Source organism: Tiliqua scincoides, chromosome 1 (genome assembly GCF_035046505.1).
Source record: "Tiliqua scincoides isolate rTilSci1 chromosome 1, rTilSci1.hap2, whole genome shotgun sequence".
Lineage (NCBI taxonomy): Eukaryota > Metazoa > Chordata > Lepidosauria > Squamata > Scincidae > Tiliqua > Tiliqua scincoides.
Window position 1 is genome coordinate 226,233,397 of NC_089821.1, and position 13,392 is coordinate 226,246,788.

At 45.3% G+C, this 13,392-nt stretch overlaps 1 protein-coding gene across 1 annotated transcript; it reads right to left on the reverse strand.

Annotated features, from left to right (window-relative positions):
- Positions 1–1,150: 1,150 nt before the first annotated feature.
- On the reverse strand, positions 1,151–10,866 carry PDCD2 (programmed cell death 2). Its single transcript, XM_066611395.1, has 6 exons — positions 10,468–10,866; positions 9,374–9,616; positions 3,722–3,874; positions 3,098–3,213; positions 1,746–1,862; positions 1,151–1,348 (listed from the first exon to the last, which is right to left on the reverse strand). Exons 1-6 carry the CDS (start codon positions 10,763–10,765, stop codon positions 1,190–1,192), a joined length of 1,086 nt encoding a protein of 361 aa, XP_066467492.1. The 5' UTR covers positions 10,766–10,866; the 3' UTR covers positions 1,151–1,189.
- Positions 10,867–13,392: the final 2,526 nt, after the last annotated feature.

Below are 13,392 nucleotides of genomic sequence, written 5' to 3' on the forward strand. Positions count from 1 at the left end.
AGGGGATCCCTCTAAGGGCAAATTACCAACTGAAATTTCTTTGAGATGCTTTTTAAAACAAGGGTGAACGATAGGCATTCCTATTCAACATTTAATTAAAACATTTCCATACCATTTTTTCCTATGCTCACAGGAAATCCTAGCATCAAACATGAATGACAATATGGATTTTCCTAAGTCCATCAGTGAAAGTTTGTTAGCTGTGCTAAAATAAAAAAGGAAATTTATTCCCTAGTAGAATACTTGTAAGTCACTAATACAGAACAGTGGGCCCTCAGTATCTGTGGGGGATCAGTTCCAGGACCTCCCATGGATACCAAATTCTGTATATAATGAAGCATCTGGGAGGCCTTCTGAGGCACAGGGAGCCTGCACACGACTAGCCTCAGAAGGCCTCCCTGGACACAACTGGAAGGCACTTCCAATCACATCTGGAGGTTTTCTGCAGCCCTCCAGCCACAGGCTTTACACCCAAAGATAAGGATTATCCACTGTATTCTTAAATTACTGTAGCAGTGAAATATGACATGCATTTAAAGTGCCCAGAATATAATCTACCCAGGTTATAATCTATATACAGATACTTGACATTTTGTAGTTATGTAAAAATATTTCAGTTGTAGTTTGAGAGCAAAAATGAACTCAGGACAAATCAAACATGCCTTGCTGTGAGGCCGACAATCAGATTACTTTTATCTTGCTTCTTACAACTATTTTAATTGAGCATGAAGAGTCACTATTATTGTCACATGAACTATGTTAATGAAAGTGTTGGATTATTTGTCTACCATATTCACATATTGGTGTGTAAACTTTAAGGATGATCGGGGGAGGAGTCAGGATGGCGACTTAGTCACAGCCCAGTCTCGTTGCTCCGTTTAATCTATATTTGACTTCTAAAGCTCTGGATTGTTTACGGCAAGTTTCAACTGTCTTTTTTGTGTTATGAGATAACCACAAACCTTATCGTGCTAATAGTGTTTGAGAAAATAAATTGGGGCTGCCTCAAGGACAAATAAGCATGCCGACCAGGAAGGAGAGAACTAACTCAGTATCTTCTATATCAGAAGAAAATCCAACCACATCAGATTGTCTACCATATTCACATATTGGTGAAAAAACTTTAAGGATGATCAAGACAACTGTAAGCTTGTTCCTGAAATGATTTTAATGTTCAGTTTTGTAGAAGCTAAACACAGCTTGAAACATCTTGCTTCCAAATGAATTCTTCCATGTAGCAGTTGTCCAAGTTACAGTTCTCTGCACACGTATAGACAGCAAGAGTTCCCCAGTCAATGCTTTCTGTAAGGCTGTCAACTTTTAGGTGACTCAGGAGTTGTGGCATAACCTTAAACACAAAATGTTTGCAAATGAATTAAGAGCTGGCAAATCACTTTAATTCATATTAAAGAAAGCTTGACTGGCTGCATATACATTCTGAACCCTAAAATAAAGCAATTTATCATTAAGCTGTAATCAAAGAAAAACTTCAAAAAACAAGCAAGATTTAAGAGCGAACTAGTATAATATGAATGCTTTCCCACAAATTTGACTAGTACAGTACAGGTAATTGCTATCACTTTATACAGAATTTCTTTTTGTCAGGACAAACTAAGGCGACAACCTAATAACACACTGGATGGGATACCACCTGGGAATACTGGGTGCTGTAGGCTTATATCATAGTCTTTCGAGACTGAAGGTTGCCAACCAACCAATAGACACACTGAACCAAATGTACATACCTGGAATTCAAATATTCTTTTACCACCACACACACAGTTTGGGATCTCTGTCTCCTGTGGAATATTTGTTGCTGAAATCCAGATGGGGCCTTCTCCATTTCTACAGTATCTGATAATCTGAAATTCAATAGATAAAGGAGTTGGAAATTAAACTACACAGACCCTAATCCAGAGAAACTGACTTGCCCATCAGCCCCCTTATAATGGCATGTAAATGTACCTTACTTTTCTGGGTTAGGTATACAGAATTTATCAGAGAGGCTGTGATAAAGTATTGAGCAAATAATCCCTTCTACAAAATTGTGCTGTTGGTCACTGCACCCCATGAATAAAGGCTTTTTATTCAATACATTTATATCCCACCTTCTCAATAAAAGAGGTCACATCCTAATAATGCAGTAAATACAAACTGTCATAAAAAGCCCACTATGAATAGCATCCCAATTTTTGGTGGAGCAGGACTTTATCTGTGGAAGCTCTCTCCATGACTGGAAGAGGCCCTGCGTGCTTGTAGAATTCTTTCTCAAAGAGAAAGAGCTTTGATAAACAACCAGCCACAAGAAAGGAGGCTTTGAGCATCCTCCCTGGTAACCATACCTGCTTGACCTACAACCAAAAGAAACAATCCCTGAATTAGTTGGGGGTTTCTAAGACATTCAATTTCTGCTGCTTTTGAAATATTTTTGCGCAAAGAGATTGTAATGTTTACATTTAGGTTCAAAACTCATGCTCTATTTCTATTAAGGTCTTGTTTGGGCTACATTTCTAATACCCCACATCCAAATATTTAAGTATTATAAAGGCCCAAAGTAGGACATTGGTCTGTATACTATTAATGGTGTAGCTAAGCCAGGCCATGGGGGATGTACATTGCTTCCCTGTAGTGGAGTGGTGGTTTTCTGCTGTCTTCATGGGGGGAGGGGGGGGGCAACAGTGCACAGCTTGCAAAATTGGCCCTCCCTCTTGCCTTTGGCTCTGTATGGCTCCAATGGAGCTGTTTCTGGGGCCAAGGCTGCTCATGCACAAAGGAGGGGGTGATGTGATGATGTGGGGGCTGTCATTGCATCACCCGACCCTGGGTACCTGCCCAACGAAGCTTCTGTATACTGTAGGATTCTGAACTGTACCACTTTCACATCTCCAACAGAAACACTTCAAGGTTAGACATGCTTAAATATTAAATATTTTATTTATTAAAATAATATATAATATATAAATTATATAATAATAATAATATAATTTTATATATATTATATAATTAATATTACTAATAATATAATAAATATATTTAATATTAAAATAACACCAACTAGGAGGAAGAGAGGAAAATGTGAAAAATGCATGTTTAAAACCTGTTCTGGTTCCAAAGATATCCTCTTCTTAAATTTTTGAAAACTTTTGTCATCTTGGGTTTCATGCTTTGCCATTGTCTCCAACAAGTTCTCATCCAAGGATTCAACTGGTTCATCTAAAAAGCAAACAGACCTAAACAATGGATGCCACCAAATCTATAGAAAAGTGCAAGCAAGAAATGGAGACTCCCATAATCTGAGATTGGGATTAATTGGGGAGGGGAGGGGACAATAGCAAAAAAAGCCGGCCTTTTGATGATTATTAGAATTAACCAGCCAGGGTTTGTTTTAATATGACAAGATACGCTAAGTTGGGCTGAAAACACAAGGCTAAGGAAAGATTATGTACTGTGTATAGGTGGCACATAAATAAATGCCTTACAAATTCTCTGAAATCGCTGGCATAGATCCAAAGAGACCCATTGTGGAATGAAAGGCTTTAAATCCCCTTTCCCTTCCAAAGCCCCTCAATCTGACCTCCCTTGCTGGACACAGCATGTGCCTTTTCACCCTGGCTGCACCAGTGGGGGGTTGGGGGGGGGGGTTGGTGAAGGATAGGATTGGGCTGAAAGTATGTGTACCCAAATATACCTTGAAGCACAGGCACTCATTCCTACTACTTACGAGTATTATCTGCAAATGTCAATTCTTCATTTGTGTCTAGATCTTCCTGTTCTGTTTCATGGGTATCAGAGGAATCCAGTTCTTCAGGTTCTATTACAATTTCATACTCCGGAAAAAGAAATTTGTGGTCTAGAATCACATTAGCTGTCTGAGCTATGAAGCAAACATTGAAAACGTTTTACATACGTAAAAATGAATAAAACATTCATATTTTACAGAATGGAATCATGAGGAAAATACAGGGCGTAGTGCGAAGTTGTTTTGTAACACACTATTGCTTCCAAATGAACTGAAAGTGTTATAAAAGAGTCATTCAAAAATCTCAGCTATCATACTAGATCACTTCCATTTACAATGTGTAACGATTAGTATCCAATATTTTTGCTACTGTGAAAAATCGCTTAAAATGTGCTGTAGTGATCTAGTGCTATGAAGTTTTTTCAGATTATAGAAGGCAAAAGTTCAAACTAGCAGCAACAAGTGCACTTTGAACTTGGCTTTCCAAGCTTCCTAGCTATCCTCTTTTCCTCCATCTTCAGGCTACTTCAAACTGGTAAGAGGAATTCACAGGAAGGATAGGAATTAAATGGCAAATATGGAAAAAAAATTATCCCCCTCACACATGCCCACACTTCACTCCATGTCTTTCCTAGATGGAAGGAAAACAGTGTGGCATCGATCTCCACTGCTGCTGCCCAGGAAAAACCTGAGCCAGAGAAATGCCAAATGACACAAGGAGAATTCTTGTGATCACAAGCGATCGCGCTCCACTTCTGCTTTAGTGGAGGCGGGGCGCGATCGCTCCGCTTTTACTTTCACTGCTGCGGGGAGCCCTGCCAAAGGTCACACTGGGCTCCCCGCACCCCAGGGAGGCTGCAGGGGGTTTGGGTAAGTGCCCCCAAGCCCCTGCAGCCCCCTGAGCGGCGCAATCCTGGGGATCACGCTGCTGCCTTCCGCCACCCCTGCTGCCTTCCACCCGCCCCTGCAAGCACTTACAGTGGCTCAAACTCTCCATGAGAGTTTGAAAACCACTGCCCTAAATGCTAAGCAGTGGAAATAGATTGTCTCAGAACTTGCATGCCACTCAACATCATGCATGCCACTAAACATTCACTGACTTGGGTGCTTACTTTATGGTGCCCATGGAGTAAAAAATCCTTTCCATGGCCTTTAAGAGTACATTCACTAGCTCAACTCTCCCTAACATTTCACCCTTGACAATGAAGGGCATTATCAAAGGACTGAGATAACAGTTGAAATAATGAAAACACTAAGAGGAAAGATATAAAAGCTCCTCTAAAATACAGATGGTGAAGACTAAAACAAATTATTCCAACCAAAAGTTACTAAACCCCAAACCTGAGAAATTTAAGTTAAAATCTGGCTTCTACAAAAGCCCACTCCCATCTGAATTCAAAGGGAGGATATACAGTATATACCCACAGATTTTCTAACCCAAAAAGTTATAGTTAGTTAGCTCACTGATTGTTATCCTCATACCCCCAATTACCTAATCAACTACCTGTTCCATCTAACTGCTGTCCAGTTCCATACTTCCTAAAGGCACCTGTAGTTCTCCCCTGCTCTCCATGTAACCTTAGAATCCTGGTGTTTTTAAGAACACAGGTCCAATCATGACTAAGGCTCAGGCTCTTCTCCTTCCAATTTATGTTATTATGATGCTTATGTATCTCTATAGCCTTAAGCTGGGCAGTCCCCAGCCAGTAAGGTGTTGCCTCGCCACGGTCCGTTAACCTCATGGGGTGCGTGGGGTTTAGGGTGAAAACCGACAAGCGGATCGACAACTCTGCACCATGCAACAGAAAACAGAAAACTACTGCCCTAAAGCTGGGCACCTGGAACGTTAGGACAATGACACCTGGCTTCTCTGATGACCTGCAAGAAATAGACGACGCACGCAAAACAGCTGTCATCGACATGGAGCTGAGCAGACTGCAGATGGACATCGTCGCCCTTCAAGAGACTAGGCTGCCAGATTCCGGATCTGTCAAGGAGAGAAATTTCTCATTTTTCTGGCAGGGAAAACCACCAAACGAAACCAGGGAACATGGCGTTGGCTTTGCGGTCAGAAATACCCTGCTGAAATCCATCATCCCACCTACTGTGGGAAGTGAAAGAATTTTGTCCCTGCAGCTCCAGTCATCAGCAGGACCTATCACTCTCATCAGTGCTTATGCACCGACTCTGTCGTCTCCAGCAGAAGCCAAAGACAAATTCTATGATGACCTGGCCACCACTGTCAAGAAAATCCCTGTAAAAGAGCCATTGTTCATCCTCGGCGATTTCAATGCTAGAGTTGGTGCTGATAACAGTTCATGGCCCACTTGCTTAGGTCAGTTTGGCACTGGGAGGATGAACGAAAATGGCCAACGCCTGCTAGAGTTTTGCTGTCATCACGGTCTCTGTGTCAGCAACACATTCTTCAACACAAAGCCCCAACATAGAGTCTCTTGGAGACATCCAAGATCAAAGCACTGGCACCAGCTCGACCTGATCCTCACCAGACGCTCCAGCCTTCCCAGCATCAAGATCACACGCAGTTATCATGGTGCTGCCTGCGACACTGACCACTCCCTGGTGTGCAGCAGAGTGAAACTGCAAACAAAGCGACTGTATCACACGAAAAAGGAAGGAAGACCTCGCATTGATACCAGCAAGACCCGGGATCAGAGAAAAGTGGAGGAATTTGCACAAGCGCTTGAGGAATCTCTTCCAGGCCCGGCCGACGCAAACGCATCCAGCAGATGGGAACATTTCAAGAATACCGTTTACAACACCGCCTTGTCCATATTCGGCAAGAAGACCAACAAGGCGGCAGACTGGTTTGAAGCCCACTCTGAGGAGTTGACACCAGTCATTGAGGAAAAGAGGAGAGCTCAAGCAGCATACAAGGTCTGTCCCAGTGAGCGCAACCTGCAGGTCCTCCGAACTGCTCGCAGCAAAGTCCAACAGACTGCCAGGAGATGTGCTAACGACTACTGGCTCCAGCTCTGTTCCGAGATACAGATAGCAGCTGACACGGGCAACATCAAGGGGATGTATGATGGTATCAAGCAGGCCCTAGGTCCAACACAGAAGAAAATTGCCCCTCTGAAGTCTGCCACAGGCGAGGTCATCCAGGATCGGGCGCAGCAGATGGAACGCTGGGTGCAGCACTACTCTGAGCTATATTCCAGAGAAAATGTAGTCACCGAAGAAGCACTGAACAACATTGAGTGCCTGCCTGTGCTGGAAGAGCTTGACAGTGAACCAACCCTAGAAGAACTTCACGTGGCCCTGGACTCCCTTGCCTTTGGCAAGGCACCTGGAAAAGACAGCATCCCTGCTGAAGTCCTAAAATGCTGCAAAGAGATCATCGTCACTGAGCTGCATGAAATCCTCTGTCTCTGCTGGAGAGAAGGTGGAGTACCTCAAGACATGAGGGATGCAAACATCATCACGCTGTACAAGAACAAAGGTGACAGGGGTGACTGCAACAACTACCGCGGCATCTCTCTCCTTAGCGTTGTAGGAAAGCTGTTTGCCCGAGTTGTACTAAAGAGGCTCCAGGTACTTGCAGAGAGCATCTATCCAGAATCGCAGTGTGGATTCCGAGCCAACAGGTCCACCACTGATATGGTATTCTCCCTTAGACAACTGCAGGAGAAATGCAGGGAACAACGACAGCCACTCTTTATAGCCTTCATAGATCTCACAAAGGCTTTCGACCTGGTCAGCAGAGACGGCCTCTTCAAGATTCTCCCCAAGATTGGATGTCCACCCAGGCTCCTCAGCATCATCAGATCTTTCCACAAGGACATGAAGGGCACTGTTGTCTTTGATGGCTCCACATCAGACCCTTTTGAGATCCGAAGCGGAGTGAAGCAGGGCTGTGTTCTTGCACCAACCTTGTTTGGGATTTTCTTCGCTGTCCTGCTGAAGCAGGCCTTTGGAACTGCAACAGAAGGCATCTATCTCCGGACCAGATCAGACGGAAAGCTCTTCAACCTCTCCAGACTGAGAGCAAAATCCAAAGTCCAGCTGAAATGTCTGCGTGACTTCCTCTTTGCCGACGATGCAGCTGTCACTACCCACTCTGCCAAAGATCTCCAGCAGCTCATGGATCGTTTTAGCAAGGCCTGCCAAGATTTTGGACTGACAATCAGCCTGAAGAAAACACAGGTCATGGTTCAGGATGTGGACTCACCTCCCTGCATTACAATCTCTGAGCATGAACTGGAGGTTGTCCATGACTTTGTGTACCTTGGCTCAACGATCTCCGACACTCATTCTCTCGATGCCGAGCTAAACAGGCGCATCGGTAAAGCAGCTACCACGTTTTCCAGACTCACAAAGAGAGTCTGGTCCAACAAGAAGCTGACGGAACATACCAAGATCCAGGTCTACAGAGCTTGCGTCCTGAGTACACTTCTGTACTGCAGCGAGTCATGGACTCTTCGCCCACAACAGGAGAGGAAACTGAGCGCTTTCCACATGCGCTGCCTCCGACGCATCCTCGGCATCACCTGGCAGGACAAAGTTCCAAACAACACAGTCCTGGAACGTGCTGGAATCCCTAGCATGTATTCACTGCTGAAACAGAGACGCCTGCGTTGGCTTGGTCATGTCGTGAGAATGGATGATGGCCGGATCCCAAAGGATCTCCTCTATGGAGAACTCGTGCAAGGAAAGCGCCCTACAGGTAGACCACAGCTGCGATACAAGGACATCTGCAAGAGGGATCTGAAGGCCTTAGGGATGGACCTCAATAAGTGGGAAACCCTGGCCTCTGAGCGGCCCGCTTGGAGGCAGGCTGTGCAGCATGGCCTTTCCCAGTTTGAAGAGACACTTTGCCAACAGTCTGAGGCTAAGAGGCAAAGAAGGAAGGCCCATAGCCAGGGAGACAGACCAGGGACAGACTGCACTTGCTCCCGGTGTGGAAGGGATTGTCACTCCCGGATTGGCTTTTTCAGCCACACTAGACGCTGTGCCAGAACCACCTTTCAGAGCGCGATACCATAGTCTTTCGAGACTGAAGGTTGCCAATACAATACAATGTATCTCTATAGCCTCTCTATAGATCCTGTCTGGTAATGTTGTTCTTTAACCAGTACTCGTGTCTGGGCAAAATTAATCTGGTGTCCTGTACAGAGGGCGTGCTCAGGTACACCTGATTTATCCACCTGCCCCCACTGACAGTATCTTCAATGTTCCTTAAACATTGGTACCAATGTACACCTTACCATTGGTACACCAATGTACACCCTACCATTGGAACACCATTGGTACACCAATGTACACATCACCACAGTCACATGGGATTCTATAAACAGCTGGTGTATCCCGGGGAGTGTTGGATCCTTAATGGATCACAAAAGCTGTTAGACCTTCCTAGTTGGCTTACAGATTGGTTCCATATCTACATGACCCATAATTTTTCCAATCTAATCGGTCACTCCTTGGATATAGGGCAGAAAGACCCTAACCCTCTGGCCAACCTGTTGATCCACCGGGGGAACTGCTCTCATTTTGGGAACTAGGCCCTCTTGATCACCCTCTAGGGATGCCTGATGGTCCAGAAATGTATATCTGGATAATCAATTCAGATAATTTAGATAAAATTCAGGCTATCTGAAGTTTCAAATCTCTTACCAGACTGTGTGCATAGTTGCTTGTGTCCTGCTTTCCAGTCCCTAACCTGATGGTCTTTGCTGCAGTAATGAGCATTGTGACATTTGGAGCACGTTTTGGGAGCCAAACACCCACAGACTCTGCACAACTTTGTTCCACATTTCAACTGCAGATTCACACAAGGCACCTCTCCAAGATGTGGCTCTTCAGGTGGGGGCTCATAAGAGTAGGTGTCATTCTTCCTTGGTAACTGATTCCTAAAAACTTGAAGGATTTCAGAAATAAAATGATTAACTCCAGGAAAGAGAGAATATGACAAGTTTTTGTTACAAAATGGTAACAAGTATTTTTAACTGGACATTTTAATCTTGCCCTTAGTCCAAGCAGATTACAGCAGAAGGTCTGGTGGCGCCCTAAAGACTCGTCCCCATCTTTTCTGGGTGCAAATGTATATAAACTTTTCATAGAAATCACCTGACGATCTGCCAGTAGAAGTTAATGTTTCATGCGCTGATCACAAAAAGGCTGCAAGGTTTAAACAGTCCAATTCTATGAATGTCTACTTGGATTAAGCCCCACTGTATTGAGTGGGGCTTCCTCCCAGGAAATTGTGCATAGGATTGCACACGTGTATAGTGTGTATAGCACAATGGTTCTCAAACTTTTACCGCCAGTACCCACTTTTTAGATTGAGAATCTGTTAGGATACACTGGAAGTGATGTCATGACTGGAAGTGACATCATCAAGCAGGAAGAGTTTTATAGGCTGCAATCGTACCCTACACTTACCCAGGAGTGTCCCATTAACTCATTGTTAAAAGCATATTACATAGTAGCCTGTGAAAAGTACAGATCTGTTAACAGTTCCCCAAATGCAGTCACATGCCATGGTAACACCAAGTCTGAAATGAACGGGGACCCACCTGAAATTGGCTTGTGACTCACCTAGTGGGTCCCGACCGACCCACAGCTTGAGAAACACTGGCTAGCCTAAAGCACCACAACGAACGTGCCAGACTATGGCTGCACTCCTATACACACACTTACCTGGGAGTAAGACCCATTGAATTCAATGGGTCTTACTTCTGAGTAGACACGCATAGGGCTGTGCTTACCGCGCAGGCTGCCGGGCGCGGGGCCGGCGGGGCGGTAGCAGGAGGGCTGCCGGCAGGCGAAGAGGAAGAGGCTTCGGTGGAAGGCGTCGGGCCGGTCGTGGACGGGCGCGTAGAGCTGGAGCAGGAAGGCGCAGGGCTGCTGGCACACGCCGCACCGCAGCTCGGCCGGGCCCGGCAAGCCGGCCTCCCCCAGCCACGCCGGCCTGCCGCCCACCTTGCAGGGGAACTGCTCGCTCCGTAGCCGCCACGCGGCCGCCGCCTCCTCCACGAAGCCCAGCTCCACCCGCCGCGAGCCCATCTCGCCCTCTCCCGCTGGGGGAGCTCGGGCCCGAGAGGAAGGCGGCGGCGGCAGCAGCAGCTCTAAGGCTCCGGCCGGCCGGCCGGCCACACACACAGCGCCTCTGCTGGAGCGGCGGCTGCCCGGCGGGATCCCCGCGCGCCTGGAGGCGCCCCGGCAGGCTCTTTCCCTCCCCGCTGGTCGAGGGACAGCCCCCGAGCCGAGCTCCAGCGCCTCCCAACTCAGGCTGCGATCCTAGCCGTGCCTTCCTGGGAGCAAGTCTCCTTGAACACAGTGCGACTTACTTCTGAGTAGACGTGCCTCGGCTGGGGCCACAATCCTATTCACACTTACCTGGGAGTAAGGCCTACTGACTAGAATGGAACTTACTTCTGAGTAGACATGCATAGGCTTGGACTCTCAGGCACACTCATTCACATGGGCACAAGGTAGCATACGCACTATATATCTTTAGTCCTTCTTCCATGTTACAAGCTACTGTATTCTTTCTTTAGTAGAGCTCTGTGTTCAAATGCTAGTATGGTGACACTAGTAAAATAACTCCTTGGGGCACAGCTTTATTAGGGTTACAACTTATTATTCCACACCAACTCTGCTCTCTGTGGGTTTGAATCCTTGTAAGATTTGAAAACCAGGCTTGCACTCAACGACCCTGCTCTCCAAGAGCAGGGATCTCAAACTCTGGCCCAGGGAGCCACATCTGGCCCACAGTAACTTTTTTTTTGGTTAGCACATTTGTTAATGTTTGACATTTTTACTCATTATATATGATTTATCAGTTTAAGCCCGGCATTGTTTCTTCTTGTTCTGAATCATATTATGTGGATTACAAAAAAGATCCAAGTACAACTTATTCATTCATAAAACTGAATATTTTTGGGGGGAGGCACAAAAAAGTGTAAAATATATGACATGTCCTTTATACTGAGAAGTTTGGAGACTTCTGTCTAAGAGCAAAGTTCTTCTAAACATCATGCTTCTGGGCTTTCATTCAATTGACTGCATCTGCCTGATGCTACTGTTATGTTCATCCTCTGTATGTCCACTCAGAAGTAAGTCCCATTAATGGGGCATACTCCTAGGTAAGTGCAGAAAAGACTGCAGTCTCTGTGTCTGTGTGGCAGTGCAGTGGTGCCAAAGTGGCACCTGCTGTATCCCATAGGGGAGTTTTGACCTCTAGAGACATCCTTGGGGTAAAGGACATTTGTTCCCTTGCCCTGAGGTAAACATGTGATGGGTCTAATGGGTCTACTCAGACCTGCACCAGCTGTCACGAGCTCCTCTTGGGTCAGGAGATTGAGGTCAGGAAGGAGGAATGGATTCAGCAGATGTTGCTGCAGCTGGACCCACTTCCTCCAGTCCTTATCCATCCTCTTCCCTGCCGTCACCTTCCACTATGTATGTTTACCTGTGCCAGCTGGCAGGTATCATGTGTGCCGAACCTGTCGCTCACCATTTGCAGCAGCCACCACACCACATGCTCCAGCATGTTGCCATTTGTCACAGCTGGAAAGCACCCTATGCCGCTGGAACACTTGTTCTTGCAGTGTACAACACCAGTAGGATTGGGCTGACAGTGACCAGGCTTCCTTGTAGAGAGATCTCTGGATGCAGACAGTGCCTTTGTAATTTTTTTTTTATTTGCAAATCTACAGATTTGAGTATTTGCATGGAATTAGGCAACATGTTTTCTGAGCATGAACTACAGTTGTTTTGTTACTTCCCAGCTCCTGTAAGCTTCAATACTCAAGATTCTCCCAGAACTAATCCTAACCCTTTGCCTCTTCCAGCATTTCCCAGCTCATGCTGCCTTTGTCTTCTTACTACCCAAGAGAGGTAGCAAGACACCTAACCCTTTCCCTGCCTCATCCCAGGTGCCCATTTTGTTTAGAGACACTAGCCCTTTTGTTCAGCCCCAGGCCAAACACTGTTTGGAGCCAGAGCTTGAGTGTCATTTCCTGCTACCAGTCATTTGTATATGAGAAAGTCAATATTCTTAAAAAAAAAAAAAAAAAAAACCCGTTGGGCTAGCATTGATAATTACAGCTCCAAAACCCATTTTACCATTCCATAATAATATGCACATTTATTTAGAAGACCCCAAGAGGGTAATGGGGCTCGTGCCCAATTATGTGTACCAAGGACTACAGCTTCAAAGAAAACAAATCCCTAAGCATCAATGTTGTTACATTCATAACAAGACCGAGGTGGGCAGGGAGGAGGTTGGGATCTGCTAGGAGTTCTTCAAGTAGCATGTAGCAAATTCACAAGGATTGACTCCCACCTGGTTAACTGGCTTCAGCTGGTGGAACTTTGAGGTTGTAGTAAAAAAAAAATCCAAGTAGATCCGAAAATCCTGACTTCTGCTCATACCTGACATAAAAGAACCCATTCATGAAGATCACCATCATTGGCAATATGATTTTATAAAACTTGAAACTATTTGTCACACTGAAACCATGCATTTTACTACAGTTGTAAGCAGAAAATATTATCCCCTTGTTAATGCTTAGAAATGCTTAAAGAGTTGCACATATAAATATTTTGCAAATCAGCTGAAGAACTGGCATTTTTTGTGGGAATTAGTCAATGAAAGGAACCCCAATCCTCATAAACACAACTGATGA